At 46.2% G+C, this 17735-nt stretch overlaps 1 protein-coding gene across 1 annotated transcript; it reads left to right on the forward strand.

The window, feature by feature from the left end:
* The first annotated feature begins 6486 nt into the window (after positions 1-6486).
* On the forward strand, positions 6487-7305 carry LOC119975558 (probable G-protein coupled receptor 139). Its single transcript, XM_038815344.1, has one exon. It carries the CDS (start codon positions 6487-6489, stop codon positions 7303-7305), a length of 819 nt encoding a protein of 272 aa, XP_038671272.1.
* Positions 7306-17735: the final 10430 nt, after the last annotated feature.

Here is a 17735-nt window from a genome sequence, read left to right on the forward strand (position 1 = left end):
TTGAGGTTTTCCCCGTTTTGGGGTTTGATCTGTCCGTCTTTGGGTCCTGTACACAGTTGAAGTCCCCCCCCCCCCCCCCCCCCCATGATTAGCCGGTGTGTCGCTATGTCCGGGATTTCTGCCATGGTCTTTTGGATGAAGCTCGTGTCATCCCAGTTGGGCACGTACACGTTGACTAGGACTACCGGCGCCCCATCTAGGGCCCCGCTGACCATGACATATCGCCCCCCTGGGTCTGTAACCGTCTTTGTCGCCCTAAACATTGTCCTCTTGCCGATCAGTATCGCCACCCCCCTGGCCCTTGTCCCATAGCAGGAATGGTAGGTTTGTCCCACCCAGCCCTTTCTTACCCGCAGTTGGTCCTGCTCCCTCAGATGCGTCTCTTGGAGGAAGACTATGTCGGCCCTCATATTTCTGAGGTGGGTGAGGACTCTGGATCTCTTCACTGGGCCGTTAAGTCCCCTTACATTCCAGGTGATTATCCTGGAGGGGGGCTTCTGCCCCCTCGTTCCTGTGGGATTAACCATGTTTGTCTGGTAGACGAGTCCCTGCCCTCCGGGGTTTCCCTTTGTTAGGGGGCCGTCCAGGATGGCCGCTACCACTGCTCTCCCCATGCGTTCGGGTCTCTGCGCTCCGGGGTTTCCCCTTGTCTTGGGGGCACCCGCCATGGCCGTCCACTGTGTGTCCGCCACGTGGGTAGTCCCCTGCACTCTAGGGGGCCCCTTTGCCCACAGACCGTACTGGGTGGGTGCTTGCAGCGGTTCCTTGTTCCGAGCCCTTGGTTGTGGTACTTTGTAGCCCTGTTCCTTTTCTGGCCTCGTTTGTCCCTTTGACCCTACCTTTCCCCTCCCTGTGTGCCCCCCCCCCCGGTCTCCCTCTACCCTCCTCCCCTGTATACCCCTCCTTTGCTCCTCTATACCCTATTCCTGTCCCTGTTTGCTCTCCCGACTTTGGTGGGTGATCTCCCCCCTCCCCTGCCTGGCGCCTTCCCCCCTGTTGGGGGTGCGCAGCGGCCCTGCTTTGTTGCGTGCCCCCGGCGCTAGCTTTCCTGCTATTACGGTGGCTCCCCTCTCGGAGGTTGTTGTCTTGCTTCTCCTCTACCTGGCCTCTATGGTTTTCTGCCTGCTCTTCCCCCATCCTACCCATTGGCGTGTCGTTGCTCCTTGCCAGGGGCCCCTCGTCCCTACCCCCCCTGCTGTTCTTCCAGCCCGTGCTCCTCGACGAATCTATTCGCCTCAGCAGGGGCTGTAAAGAAATATTCCTTGTTTTGGTATGTGACCCAGAGCTTCGCTGGGTACAGCATACCAAAACGCACTTTGTTCCTGTAGAGAGCCGCTTTCGCTCTGTTAAACTCAGCCCGTTTCTTAGATATATCCACTCCAAGGTCTTCATATATTCGGATGGTGTGCCCGTCCCATTTGCTGGCTCTATTTTCCTTGGCCCAGCGCAGGATTGCCTCCCTATCCCGGTACCGGTGCAGTTTGGCTATGACTGCTCTCGGTTGATCCCCTTCCTTGGGCTTCGGGCGCAGCGACCGATGTGCTCTGTCTAGATCCGGTGGGGTGGGGAAAGCTTTCCTGCCCACTAAGTTGCCCAGCATTGCAGCCACGTATTTTTTGGGGTTTCTACCCTCAGTCCCCTCTGGCAGGCCCACTATCCTAACATTTTGCCTTCTCGAGCTGTTTTCTTGGTCGTCTACCCTGCCCTTCAGGCTCCCCTGTGTTGCACCCAGTCTCGCCACTTCCCTTTCTAGGGCCGTGACCCGGTCGCTCATGTCTGTCGCTGCTTTCTCTAGCTCCTTAATGGTTGCCTCATGGGCGTCCAGTTTCCCCCCTTGAGCTTCCAGTTTCTTCCCTTGTGCTTCCACTTTCTTTCTCTGGTCAGAGCCTGCTGCACCCCTGACATGGCCCTGGCCACTGCTGCCTGTGCTGCGGCCTCTGCGTCTGAATAGAATAGAATAGAACAGTACAGCACAGAACAGGCCCTTCGGCCCTCGATGTTGTGCCGAGCAATGATCACCCTACTTAAACCCACGTAACCCGTATACCCGTAACCCAACAATCCCCCCATTAACCTTACACTACGGGCAATTTAGCATGACCAATCCACCTAACCCGCACATCTTTGGACTGTGGGAGGAAACCGGAGCACCCGGAGGAAACCCACGCACACACGGGGAGGACGTGCAGACTCCACACAGACAGTGACCCAGCCGGGAATCGAACCTGGGACCCTGGAGCTGTGAAGCATTGATGCTAACCACCATGCTACCGTGATGCTTTCAACTCTGCCTTGATTGCCTGCAGCTGCTCCCTCACCACCTCAGTAAAGGCTTCCTTACAATTCACGCCACCCTCTAACCCCAGGGGAGAGGGCACCTATCTGTCCGGCTCTTTTTGATGCGGCGGGATATCCGTCCAGCCGCTTTGTGTGCTAATCCGCTCGCGTGAGCTGGCTTGCCTTTTGTCCCGCCTGCTTTTGGTGCCCCCTTTCCCTTGGCTCCCTTCTGGCGTTTTTTTCTCCCCTTCCCTTTCATCTTTTCTTCTCCCCTTGTTTTTCTGTTCCCCCTTTTTCGATGCCCGATTTTTATTTTATTTATTTGTTTATTAATTATTTTCTCCAACCTCCTTTTATGCAACTCCCCTCAGGAGGGCTTGCTTTGATGGGAGTGGGTGTAGAAAAAGAGAAAATAATATATATATCCCTCCCCCTTTCTCTTTAACAGTTTTCTTTTTTAAAATAAAAGTCCTTCTTTTTTCCCCCCCCCCTCACTTTTCCCCTACCTCTCCCACGCAGGAGAGAGAGAGAGAGAGTGAGAGGGGTCTGTCCAGTCCTTTGTTCTTGCCACGTGGTGGCTGCTGCCGGTCTTTTTTTTGGGGGGGGGGGTGTATGTGGAGACTCCGCTCCGGGCCTGTTGGGGGGGGGGGAGACGCCGCTCCGGGCCTGTTTGGGGGGGGAGAGACTCCGCTCGGCCCTTGGGGGGGGGGGGGGGGGTAGACGCCGCTCCGGCCCTTGGGGTGGGGGTATGGACGCCGCTCCGTTCCGGCCATTGGGGGGGGGGGTATGGACGCCGCTCCGTTCCGGCCCTTGGGTGGGGGGGGGGGGTAGGCGCCGCTCCGCTCCTGGGGGGGGGGGGGGTAGACTCCGCTCCGGCCCTTGGGGGGGGGGTATGGACGCCGCTCCGGCCCTTGGGGGGGGGGGGTATTGACGCCGCTCCGCTGCGGCCCTTTGGGTGGGGGGGGCATGGACGCCGCTCCGGCCCTTGGGGGGGGGGGGAATAGACGCCGCCCCGTTCCGGCCCTTGGGGGGGGGGTATGGCCGCCGCTCCGTTCCGGCCCTTGGGGTGGGGGGGTAGGCGCCGCTCCGGCCCTTGGGGGGGGGTGTAGACTCCGCTCCGGCCCTTGGGGGGGGGGGGGGGTATGGACGTCGCTCCGTTCCGGCCCTTGGGGGTGGGGGTTATGGACGCCGCTCCGTTCCGCTCCTTGGGGGGGGGGGGATGTAGATGCCGCTCCGCTCTGCCGCCGCTTGGGCCTCTCCTGCTGCTGCTGCCGCCGCCGCCGCCGCTTGAGCCTCTCCTGCTGCTGCTGCCGCCGCCGCCGCCGCTTGGGCCTCTCCTGCTGCTGCCCCCGCTGCCGAGTCCTTCGATGACCGGTTTGTTTGAGATGACACTAAGATGAGTGGTAAAGCGAAAAGTGCAGAGGATACTCGAAGTCTGCAGAGGGATTTGGATAGGTTAATGAATGGGCTAGAGTCTGCCAGATGGAATACAATGTTGTCAAATGTGAGGTTATCCATTTTGGTAGGAATAACAGCAAACGGGATTATTATTTAAACGATAAAATATTAAAGCATGCCGCTGTGCAGAGAGACCTGGGTGTGCTGGTGCATGAGTCACAGAAAGTTGGTTTACAGGTGCAACAGGTGATTAAGAAGGCAAATGGAATATTGTCCTTCATTGCTCGAGGGATGGAGTTTATGACTAGGGACGTTATGTTGCAATTGTATAAGGTGTTAGTGAGGCCACACCTGGAGAAGTGCGTTCAGTTTTGGTCTCGTTCCTTGAAAAAGGACATACTGGCACTGGAGGGTGTGCAGAGGAGATTCACTAGGTTAATCCCAGAGCTTAAGGGGTTGTATTATGAGGAGAGGTTGAGTAGACTAGGACTGTACTCGTTGGAATTTAGAAAGATGAGGGGGGATCTTATAGAAACATTTAAAATTATGAAGGGAATAGATCGGATAGATGCGGGCAGGTTGTTTCCACTGGCGGTTGAAAGCATAGCTAGGGGACATAGCCTCAAAATAAGGGGAAGTAGATTTAGGACTGTGTTTATGAGGAATTTCTTCAGCCAAAGTTGAGGCTCCTTCATTAAATGTTTTTAAGGTAAAGATAGCTAGTTTTTTGAAGAATAAAGGGATTAAGGGTTATGATGTTCGGGCCGGAAAGTGGAGCTGAGTCCACAAAAGGTCAGCCATGATCTCATTGAATGGCGGAGCAGGCTCGAGGGGCCAGATGGCCTACTCCTTCTCCTAGTTCTTATGTTATTATGTTCTTATGAAATTTGCCTCGAAAGGGAAAATGCTGGAAAATCTCAGCAAGTCTGGCAGCATCTGTAGGGAGGGAAAAGAGCGAACGTTTCGAGTCCGATGACTCTTTTTCAAAGCGCAAATTTGCCTGCCTGTAAAGTAACCTTGCTTCATTTTTCTTTATACTTTCACAAAATGGGGGTTACGAGCACTGCAATCATTATCACCCTTGCACAGGCGTGAAAATATGATGGGAGGCGGCATATCGTACAGCGAATAAAATCCACGTGATTTTTCTATTTACCAATTCTCTTATTTGGGAATTCGACCCAAATGAAATTAAGGAACACTAACAGAGATAAACAGTAAAGGTAAATTGTGCTCTGCTGCCGTGTTTAACTGCAAAAGAGGGGAAATGAAGGATGTGCGTGAATACTGCGATGTCAATAAATACAACCTCGTGTAAATTGGACGAGATTTCCACCATAAGAAATGGTTCTTACCAATTAATGCCTTCATCCACCTCAGCTCAAACGTTATTTATACTAAGAGTCCTATTGACGTTTCAATCGTTGTCAATGTGGTTGCTGAGAATGGGGTTATTTAAATAGTTCAACAAGTAAAGAAACGAAACAATTTTAAATTTTCTTCGTGAAACAAAATTCCAATATGTGTTTAGCATAGACTCCACTGTATATTTCATGTCATGCACGAGTCCTTGGGGTAACGTCGATACATTAATCAGCTCCTGACGTAGGATATAACTTACATCACTGCACAGATCCCCAGGTGACAATCTCCATAGAGGATAGATTATGGGTTTAAGTACAGTTCATCTGCATATTCTTCGAGATTGGCACGGTCGAAGCCCAGGACTCGGCAGAACAGACATTTGTGCTTCTCAGAAAAACATGGGATTCCCTGTAATTTACCAGATAGACCTCATTTATTACCCAGTTCTTGCAGCCGTCGGTATTCCTGGTAAGTCAGTTGAAACGTGATAGTGCACTTAACCATTAGTACGAAACTGTTACCTGTTCGGTGCTATCAGTTAAGTGTGGAAACAATTTTTTGCTTGGTCAATATTATTTTTCATTCAAATGGTAATATTTAGTTCGCGTTCACCGTATCGTTGAGCCGACAATGGTTACAGGAGAAAACTCCCCGGGGATGTCACGCACCGAGATTTGACGAGAAAGCAAACAGCAATTTGCTTTGAAATTTGTTCTGATGGATTCTGGCATTTTATCGTTGTTTAACTGAAAAGGAAGTTCGGACAAATTTTGCTAATCTAACTGCCGCTGACTGCAGGTTTGTTGTCAATGGCTTTGGAAAGGGCATGTTGACACTGATCGTGGAAAACAGGTGTTAGTGATCCCCATACCGCTAAATATTCCTTTTTATCGCAGGTTAAAACCTAAACAAATCTATCCCCTGAAGAATTCGAAATTGCATATTTTGACAAAGATATCCTAACAGGGAGAATGTGCAATCGGAATGTTGTGCAGATCATTTATCATCAGGTCGCATTCATTCTATTCATTTTATACATGCACTGATTCCACATATTGGACAACCTTTGATTTCTACACACACGGTTACTCCAGAAATACCAGAAAAGTGTTCTTGATTTAACTTAGCAAAAATATATACTTCTTAGATCAAATTACTCCCAATTTCAGCTCATCTAGCGCTGCCTTGCTCTACATTTGTCGCATATTTCCTTTTCCATCAAGTATATTTCCACAATTAAAATGTATTTAACCAGGAACTAAAAGAGGCCCTGGAATTTCAATGGTTTATTAATTGTGATAAAATAATTCCAAAAACAAATATTTTACGACGGGTCTGCGATACATATTAATTACGCTTTTACTTACAGTCAACGTGGGGGCAATTGTGATCCTTTCTCGAGGAAAGTGTGGGTTATCCAAATGCATTACTCGCTATCTCGTTGCAATGGCAGTGGCAGATATCACTGTTGTAGTCATCCATGTGATATTACACCGGATTAACATCATGTACTTCCCACCAAGTTTTCTATTTTTGACACCAGTGTGCATTGTAAATGTTGTGGCATATATTGTAACTGTGGACTGTTCTGTCTGGTTTACTGTTGCCTTCACTTTTGACCGCTTTGTCGCAATTTGCTGTCAGAAGCTACAATCGAAGTACTGCACGGAGAAAACTGCAACAGTCGTCATCGGCTCTGTGTTTGTCCTCAGTTGCCTCAGGACCGTTCCCTTTTACTACATGAATAAATCTAGATTTATAATTGGTAACGTCGCATGGTATTGTGTCCCCACGGCTGATTATCTAACTTCCCCATTGTGGAAGATATTCGAGTGGATTGACAGTATCATCACCCCTGTATTGCCAATGTTTTTGATATTGCTGTTCAATGCTTTGACTGTTAGGCATATCATAGTGGCAAACAGAATCCGCAAGGGGCTGCACAGCAACAATGAAAATCAGAATGACCTAGAGATGAAAAATCGGAGGAAATCCATGGTTCTGCTTTTCGCTATTTCCGCCAATTTCATAATCTTGTGGATGACGTATCTTGTGCATTCCGTAAAGTGGCCGGTAATGAACTTTTATTACACAGACAAATATTTCAGTAGCCCGATATATATCGCCCAGCAGGTTGCATTTATGCTGCAACTTCTGAGTTCTTGCACAAACACTTGCATCTATGGACTGACACAAAAAAAATTCAGGCAGGAGCTTAATAATGGCATAAAGTATCTGTTTACACTGAATGGGAAATTATGTTAACACTAATTAATGTCCACCAATCTAGAAGAGGGCTTGTAAATTTCTGGGTAAGTTACGTTTGGATTTCTCAATTTTGAAAGCAGGTGAAGGGAAAAGAGAAAAATGATTCTCGTCAACAATGTTTCACTGAATTATATACTTATTCACTTAATGATTAAAATATTCGAATTGGATTTCGTAATTGGAAAGCTAAATGTAGATTTCAAAACATGTAGTAATCTCGCGCGCCTATTGCCTCAATTATTATTTATCTAGATGCGCAGTGTTTGAGCAACAGCATACTATTGAAAGAAAGTGTAATATTATTCTCGGAAAGCATCGATAAGTGCAAAAGGAAAAACATATGCCGACCAAACTACAAATCATAATTGGAACAACAGATGCAATTTGTGTTTTTTACAGAACAAATTCACCATTTAAAAAACCCCGCAAAAGTTGTACAAGATACTTTCTCCCAAAATACGCCAAATGGTCTTACATATTAGGCAAACATCGATACACTTCTCATACCTTTATCTTCTCAGGACAGTCATGTGAGAGTAGCTTTAAGAAATGGCTGTTTAAGAAATGCACCTTTAAGAAATCGGTGTTTATCAGTGATGCCAGTCTGTGGGTGGAGCTGGGCTGTCTCAGCTTTTTACTTTCGTTTTAGGCTGTTTGCTGCAAGGTATGTTTTAGTTTCGTTTTCAAAGTTGGAACTGAAGCCAGACAGGGCAGGTGCAATGTTGATCTCTCTGCCATGACGACTACCTCTTAATCATTTGGTGAATTCAGAATTATAAATGTTCTCAGCGGTGAATGTAATGTTCTTCTGTTATAAGGTGTTTCTTTTGTCTTCTGGAAGTTATTTGGGAAGTTATTAAAGATTACTTAGTGTTGTATTCTTTGGGAGTTGTATTTAAATCTATGGTTGCTGAGATGTTCTCTGTATGTTTTAAAAACGTTAACTTCAATTCATAGAATAAAAAATGTTTTGAAGCAAAACTTTTCCATTTCTGCTGCACCACAGCTGTCGAGTGGGCCACATGTTCCCCATACTACAGTCTATTAAAAGTTGTGGGTCAGGTGAGCTGCATGCTACACTTTGGGTTCTCTAAACCCTGGCCAATAACAGTGCTATTTGTTATTTCAGTGTAAGTTGCATATCTATGAGCACTTCTGCTGCATAGCTGGTTCGCGTTTGACCAGATGGAGCAGGAGTCGGCCAGTCGCCCTCAATGCCGGTCCTGCCATTTTCGAATTTCATATTTGGTCTGAGATTGTCCTCATATCTGCAGCCTGTCTACCCCCGCAAAGATACTATTCCCTTGCTTAATGATAATCTATCCATTCCCTCCATAAAAAAAAATAAAAGTCTGCTTCCACCAGGCAGTCTCAAATATTCAGCCCCTGTGAACGAAAGAAATGCACCTCATCCGACCACTTACTTTCAAATTGTTCTAGATTCAGCCTCAAGAGGGTAGCTCCACTCCGCAGCCATCCGGATCACATGTTTCAATGAACCCTCCCTTAACTTATGTGACAATACTGCGCACAGAGTTCCACAGGTAACTGCGCTCATGTTTTTTTCATGGGACGTTGGCGTCCAGCAAGTACTGTCAATGGCGCTCAAGGGACATTTAAGAGATTACCACATTTCTTTGGATCTGGATTCACGTGTAGGCCAGGCCAAGTCATTAGTGCACCTGATTTCTTTTTACGACAATGTCTCATGGCCATCATTAGACTTTTAATTCCAGATTTCTATTGAACTCAAATTTTCACGATCTGCAGTGGCAGGATTGGAAACTAGGTAATCTGGTTTACTGGATGTGATGATGCCCCGGTGGCACCGATTCACCTTTACAACTGACGTCTAGCCTCGTACTGTGTTCAATTCCTCTCGCAATTAATGCAACCATTTCATTATTCCATTGGGCAGCACGGCAGTACACGGTAAGCACTGTGTCTCTCAGCGTCAAGGTCCCATGTTTGATTCCCGGCTTGGGTCACTGTCTCAGCAGAGTCAGCACGTTTGCCCCGTATCGGCGTCGGTGTCCTCCGGTTGCTCCGGTTTCCTGCCTCAGTCCATAGATGTGCAGGTTAGGTAGATTAGCCATGCTAAATTGCCCTTGTGTCCAAAAACGTTTAGGTGGGGTTACTGGGTTCCGGGGACAGTGTGGGCGTGTGCCTCTTAAGTGCAGTGCTCTTTACAAGGGACGGTGTGGACTTAATGGGCCGAAAGACCTCCTTATGCACTGTAAATTCTATGTTGATTAGATTTTCTAGTTTTTTACTGTGCCTTTTCTAATTCGTCAACTAGGACACTCATGTTGTTCTGCATTTCAGAATGTTTCACTTTCTCAATATTCAGAGAATACAATTTTATTTTATTCTTCCTGTCAAAATCGACAATTAAACGTTGTTCCACATTATACACTATTTTCCTTGAAATTGCCACACTTACTTCACCGATCTACAAATTTCTGTACCCTCCTCATCTCCTCAGCACAGCTTAATTTTGTTCTCATCATTGTGTTATCAGAAAATTCGGTAATCATTCCACCAATATATTCATCCAGATCATTTGCATAAATTGTAAACACTGAGGCCCAGCACTGTGCCCTATGGCTCATCACCAACCTGGAAAATAACGAATCATATCCGCAGTCGGCTTCCTGCGCGCGAGTCAACATTCAATTTATGCCCAAATTTTTCTGACATACCGTGAACTTTTATTTTACGCCATAACCTTTGATATTGCACTTTAACAAATGCCATCTGGAAGTCTAACTATAGCACGTCCACGGTTTTCCCTTGATTGACAACACATGTTGGCCGATTAAATAACTTCGAAAGGTTATTTAAACATGACTTGCTGTGTCCATAATCATGTTGACTCCGTCTGATTACCGTGAACTTAACTACGTGCCCTGCTATAAGCCCTTTCCATATCGACATTTGCCACTCTTCCAAATGAGTGATAGGAAGTTAACTGTCGTTAAGTTTCCCGCTTTCTGTTTTCCAGCCTTTTTGATTAATGTGATCACGTTTTCTCGTGCTGCCTTACAACTGTTTGCATCAGTGTACAGAACAGGTCAGTACAGTTCTTCGTTACTAAGCGTGAAAACATCCATCGACTAACTTCTGCTGAACCCCACGTTCGGTGTGAACAATGCGGTCCTCTCCAAGATCCCCGTTCTCCTGGTCCTGAATGGAATTATTTTATCAAATTCTCTCCTATATCACTGCAATCAACGAAAACAACTTTCCACTGCTTTGAGATTATTCCCACTCGGCTGATAGTTACTGAAACGCTGTGCCTACTCTCACCTGTTTCAGGCCAATGACGTTTGGCTCATGAAACATTGCACATTCTGACGAATGTGCGATTCACATCTTTAATCAGGGCCATGGTGCTGATAATGTTGAACAAATCCAAACTTAAGTATGGGTAAATACAGTCTGTCCATTCCACCGTGCAGTTATCTCTGTAAGAGCTGATCAATCACTCTTCAAAGTTTGGTAGCGTTGACCAATATGGCGAAATTATATTGTCACTAGATCAGACCCAGGGCAATGGTCTGGCAGCCCAGGTTCGCTGGTGAAATTTGAACCGAATTTTATAATAAATCCAACGATGACCATAAAACAATTGACGGGTGTCGTGAAATCTCGTCAGGCGAAGGAAATCTGCCGTAGTTCTTACCTTGCCTGCATGTAACTTCAGATCCCGCCGAAGGACAATTAATAAAGGATAATAAATGCTAGCTCAGCTAAATATAGCCGCACCCATGAGAGAATATTTAAAAACTAAATCGTAAAAGTTTTAAAAAATAAATTTAGAGTACTCAATCATTTATATTGTTTCCAATTAAGGGGAAATTTATCCTGGCCAATCCACCTCACTTGCAAATCTTCGGGTCGTGGGGGTGAAACCCACGCAGACACGGGGTGAATGTGCAAATTCCACACGGACAGTGACCCAGTGTGGGGATTCGAACCGGGGTCTTCAGTGTGGTCCCAGTGCTAATCAATGCACCACCGTGCGGCCCTGCTTAAAACGTTTCGAAGCAGATATTCAGTTCAACAGCGTCACCCACGGTCGTGTCATTCTTTTGTAATTTTTTTAACAATAATTTTACTAGTGTCATACGAAGGGTTACATTAACATGGGAATGAAGTTGCTGTGTAAAGCGCCTAGTCGCCACACCCCGACTGCTATTTGGAACTGTGGTGGAGAATTCAGAATGTGCAAATTACCTAACAGCACATATTTCGGGACTTTTGGGAGGAAACTGGAGCACCCGCAGGAAACCAACGCAGACAACGTGCAGACTCCACTCCGACAGTAACCAAAGCCCGGAGTCGAACCTGGAACGCTGGAGCAGTTAAGTGATAGCGCTTCCCACGGTGCTACCGCTGTTTCTTCAACTCACGACAAAGTAGGATTATGCAGGCATGAATTTGAGTTGTCTTGTTACTGGGATAGTGTGGGTCTGGGTGGGTGCTCATTCAGAGGTGGGTGCAGGCTCGATGGACCGGTTGACCTACTTCTGAAATGCCGGTGTTCCGTTCTATGTTTCTATTCTATGAAAATAAGATGCAACATTATATACTGGACTGATAGCAAGAATCTTAACAAGGCCTTCTTATGGATGATTATTACGTGTGAGCGAGGCAGCTCAAAACCAATAACGGCAAGTTTCGGTTGATAAATGTTTTCCAGCTGATTATGGACAATTGCATATGCAAACATGCGTTGTCAGCTCGCGCTCAGGACATGCAAATCTTCTACTTTCGTTATTAAGTAACGCCAGGTAGTAGGTAATGATCAACGTTGCTAACATAATCCGCTGAACAGACAGATCACGGTATGTCTCGGGGCTGGTTTAGCTCACTCGGCTAAATCGCTAGTTTAAAAGCAGACCAACAACACCGTTCGATTCCCGTACCAGCCTCCCCGGACAGGCGCCGGAATATGGCGACTAGGGGCTTTTCACAGTAACTTCATTGAAGCCTACTCGTGACAATAAGCGATTTTCATTTCATTTCATGTCACATATTATGGGGCAGATCAATAATATTTGTAATGATATTGCCTGATGAAATCATACGTTCCATTCAAACATTTTGTCACATTTTTCCCTTCAGAGTAATAGTAATCGAAAGGGATGGTATTAATATTTCATGTTTGTGGAAAACATTTGCTTGGACAATTGTACATTATTATAATGGAATGTGTTTCCCTATATCGTGACGAGTCCAATCATATTTCCTATCCTGTTTTAGTTGCACGATTTATTTCTGTTCGAAACGAGCCCAGTTTCAAATGATGTAACGCAGAGCACAGAACGTGATGTAGTCTAAAACAACACATTATAGGTGTTGGGTATCTGAAATTGAGACTAAATTGAGGACTAATTGAGACGAAATTAACACTTACTCAATGTAGGGTCTGTTCCGTTCGACAGTGAATTCTGAGTCTTCTGTTCAAGGGAGAACTAGAACGTGTACAGTCGGTCTTGAATAGGCATTGATGTGCTATTATTGTCTGGCCATGTTCAGAAATCGATGGCTCGGACAATGAATCGGAAAAAGAACAGAGAACACTCCAACACAGGCACAGGATCTTCGGGCTACCCAAGCCTGAAACAATCATGATGCGTGAACGAACTAAATCCATCTGCACTTCCGGGGTCCGTATCTCTCCATTCCCATCCTATTCATACATTTGTCACGATGCCTCTTAAAGGTTTCTATCGTGCCTGCTTCCACCACATCCCCTGGCAGCGAGTTCCAGGCACTCGTTTTCCATAAGTACAAAAAACGTGCCTCGCACATCTCTTCTCAACTTTACCCCTCACACCATAAACCTTTCTCCCCTATTATTCACTTCCCCACCCTGGGAAAAGCCTCTGACTATCCATTCTATCCATGTCAAACAACAGTTTGGAAACTTTTATCATGTCACCCATCAACGTCCGGCGTTCCAGTGAAAACAATCCGAGTTTATTCAACTTCAACACGTAGGTAGTACCCTTTCGAGAAGGCAAAATCCTAGTTAAACTCTCCTGTACGCTGTCTAAAGCCTCCACATCCTTCTGGCAGTGTGGCGACCAGAGTTCGATGCAATATTCCAAGAGTGGCCCAGCGATGGTTTCGGACGTCTGCAGCATGACGTGCCAATTTTTGTTCTCAATGCAATGACCGATTAAGACAAGCATATCGGATGCCTTATTGTTGAACTAGCAGCGAGCGGTGGAAAATTATGAATGCAGATGGTAACAGAGTGTATTAAAGAAGAAGAAATTAGAGAAGACAAATAAAAAATCAGTTCTTTGAGGGAGGAGCAATATGAAACGGCGATTCTATCAGGCAGTATTTACTGTGGATCTTGGTAAGGGTTTAGCAGTCTGCAATGCATGACTTGCGAATTATCAGATTGTGGTCCCGCAGGGAAGATCGAGAAAGGAGAGGAGATCAGCAGCTATCTTGCATGCAATTACATGATGTTCGGTGACCGGTCTGATCAAAATGGAGAAAGGAGGACGGATCAATTAGTTGATTCTCTGCCTCTCGCATGTAGGCTTCCCCTAAGCACTCTTGCTTTGAAAACATGTTTGATGACGATGCTAAGATTAGGCATGGCAGAACGGAAAAAAAAACAGTGGGAAAGGTGTGATAGTGAGTGAGAAGTGGTGAACATTGACTGAAGTTACACAAATACATTTCAGGGAGGGGATCATATGGCAGCGAGAGAATGCGGTGGAGTGACAGTTTTGAGGACGAGAGTCCACTGAACAAGGACGCGGTAATGAATACGATTAGGCTTGGGAGTGAAGGCAGCGACGTGTAGCTCTGCATTGATTTGCTGAGGACTGAGGATACATCATAAGTGAGAGCAGGTCAACAGCGATCGGAAACACGGTAACGGTTTATATTACAAGATTGAATGGGATCGGAAAAATGCCGGGAAGGTGTCCGAGTAGTTGGTTTCCAAGTGTTTCTGACGCCTCAGACGTATGCCTCCTGAAGCGATGGATACACGTTTTTAGTGTCAAACTGCTGGATGAGGTGAAGATAAAAATATAATATACGTCCTGCACATCTATGAGTTAAATTAGTTAGGTTCTGTTGAAGTGACAAAGGAGAGAGGTCGATTACGGTGTTAAAATGTATTCTGTTATTGAACGAGGATCGCCGGATATAACCTGAATGTTAATTAGACATCCACTATATATTTGGAAGTTATCAGAAATGCACAGGATATCTAAATATAGAATAGTGGAATTCCATTTAGAATCGATGCGACGTAAGTTGGAGCTAGAGAAAATTACTGATGAAGAAGGTGTGTTTCCGAAAACACAGTTTTCTTAGATACCTGACCAAGTACTAAAATGAAAACAAAAAGTAATCACGTTGGAAACATTAGGAGAATGAAAAGAAAATATTGTCAGAGAGAGGAACCTGCCCTTTACGAAAAAAAATATATATTCTTGGGATTGAAATGGCAGGGTTATGCAAACAAATAAAAGGCAAGAAACGACTTGAAGTTTCCTGGATTGAGAAATACAACGAGAAACTGGTGGAAATACTTAGCAGTATTGGTGCTGGGAGAAGCCTTCCAACTGCCGATTCACCACAGCTGGACAAATGTAATGATTATATCCGTTTGAAACATTTGATTAAGTTGGGCGACACGGTGGTGAGCACTGCTACCTAACAGCGCCAGAGACACGCATCTATATGGAGTTTGCACTGACTCCATGTGCCTGTATGGCGTAACTGCGGGTGTTCCGGATTCCTCCCAGAGTCCAGCGAAATGCTGTTTAGTTGGACTGGCAATGCCTTCTGTGGTCGGGAATTCCACAGGTTTAACATGGTCGGAGTGAAAAACTTTCACTTTAGTCTGCAGCACATAATTCTTTGAACATTCAAACGGTTGAAGAATAAACTTCCATACATTTGTTAAATTATTATTTTATTTCAAATCATGACACGGCGAAAAGCTGACATGATTTTGTCTTTGTTTGCTATTTCAGCTTTGGAACTGGTGCTGCTGTCTCCTCCTCCCAGGCAGGAAGGAATTTGGAGAAAGAAAGAGAGCAACACATAGCTTCTTCTCTCCGTGTCCAGAAGCCTTCATTTGAGTTTTCGGGAAGCTGATAGGACGCAATTACTGTTTGTCGCCGGGCTGAAAACAACCTTTCGCTCATCCATTGACTGAGTCCCTGGGCGAACATTCAGGGCCTGCGGTGACCAGTTGGCGAGTGTACTCACAGATCACTTCAGCACCTCACTCTCGGCTCCAAGGTCCCTAACTGCTTCTAGAAGACCACCATATTACCAGTACCAAAGAAGTACAAGGTAGTCTGCCTCAACAACTACCGACTGGTACCCTGGACGTCTCGTATCATGAAATGCTTCTAGTGGCTAGTCATGAGATGGAGCATTGCCAGCCTACCACATGGTCTCGATCCATTCCAGGTCGCTTACCGTGGCAACTGTACCACAGCAGATGCTGTCTCTCTGGCCGGACAATCAACTCTCGAACATCCGGATAACAACAACACCTTCATTAGATAGTTTTCATAGACTGCAGCTCCGCCTTCAACACCATTATTCCAACAAGTCTAATAATCCAGCTCTGCAACTTTGGACGTGAACCCTCGCTCTGCAGCTGGATCGTTGACTTCCTCACCAACAGACCACAAGCTGTCAGGATAGGCAACAACAACTCCTCCGCCATAGTTCTCAACACTGGGCCCACTCAAGGATGTTTGCCGAGTCCTCGACTGTACTCCCTATACACACAAGACTGTATGGCAAGATTTAGCTCCAATTCAATGTATAAGTTTGCAGAAGATACAACTGTGTAGGGTCATATATCAAACAATGACGAATAAGTCGACAGAAGGGAGGTACATCACTTGGTTGCATGGTGTACCGAAAACAACATTTCTCGAAGTGCTGGAAAGTCCAAGGAACTGATCATTGACTTCAAGAAGTGTAGCGCGACATACACCCCCGTCTACATCAATGGCGCCTGAGTATAGATTTTGAGGTTTACGTTCCTGGGGGTCACCACCACCAACAATCTGTCCTGGTCCACTCACGTTGATGCAACAGTCTAGAAAGCCAAACAACGTCTCTACTTCCCACGAAAGCTAAATAAATTCGGCATGTCAGAATCGACTCTCATAAATGTCTGCAGATGTGCGATCGAGAGCATCCTATGCGGCTGCATTATAGCTTGGTATGGCAACTGCTCGACCCAAGATCGCAAGAAACTGCAAAGTGTGGTGAACTCAGCCCAATGCATCACGCAAGATTATCAACCTCCCATTGAGTCTGTATAGCGCCCCGTCTACACATGTCAAAATTACCTAACAGCATATCTTTCTGCACTTGTGGGAGGAAACTGAAGCACTCAGAGGAAACCCATGCAGACACGGAAAGAACGTGCATACTCCATGCAAACTATTTATATCCTGTCGCAAGATCTCCTTGACTATGTTTGCTAAAACATTTCGTGGCCCGTTTCCGCTCTCCTAATTTCACGTTTTGGTTCCTTCCGACTTTCACTGTGCTCCTGATGGGCTTCGTAAGTTTCTAGATGGCTAGACCTATCATATGCCTGCTTTTTCCCTTTGACGAAGTTTACAATTTCCCTTGTAATCTATGATTCCCGAATCCTGCCAATTCGACCCTTCATGTTTGCAAGGACATGCCTCTCCTGCACTTCAATCACGTAGGCTTTAAATGCCTCCCACAACTGTCAGATGTGGACTGGTCTTCAAGTAACCGCTCCCAATCCACATTCCCTATTTCCTGTAATTTTGTATGTAATTGACCCTCCCCCAAATAAACACCCTCACCACCGGACATACTTCCCCTTGTCGGTGGCTATTCGAAGTCTTATGGAATTATGGTCGCTAAGCCCAACACCCCCATCACTGAAACGCCCATCAGCTGATCGGGCCTATTTGCAAAGGCCCAGTCTCATCGGGCCCTGCCTTGTTAGATTGTCAACATATTGTACCTAAATCACTGCTGTACGCATATAACAAATTGCTCTCCATTCGAACCCCTGGCGACAAGGGATTTCATGTCTATATGGGGGCTGTTAAAATCGTCCGTATTACAACTAAACGGTAGCACAGTGGTTCGCATATTTGCTTCACAGCCCGAGGGACCCGGGTTCGATTCCCGGCTTGACTCACTGTCTGTGGAGTATGCACGTTCTTCCCATGTCTGCATGGGTTTCCTTCGGGTGCTTCGGTTTTCTCCCACAGTCCCACAGTCCAAAGATGTGAAAGTTAGGTGGATTGGTCACTATAAATTGCTCCGTAATATCCAAAAAGCTCAGTTGGAGTTCCTGCGTAACGGGGATAGGGTGGGGGTGTCGGCTGGGGATTCGTGCACTTTCAAGGGCCCGTGTGGACTCG

The sequence above is a fragment of the Scyliorhinus canicula genome, chromosome 13 (genome assembly GCF_902713615.1).
Source record: "Scyliorhinus canicula chromosome 13, sScyCan1.1, whole genome shotgun sequence".
NCBI classification, from domain to species: domain Eukaryota; kingdom Metazoa; phylum Chordata; class Chondrichthyes; order Carcharhiniformes; family Scyliorhinidae; genus Scyliorhinus; species Scyliorhinus canicula.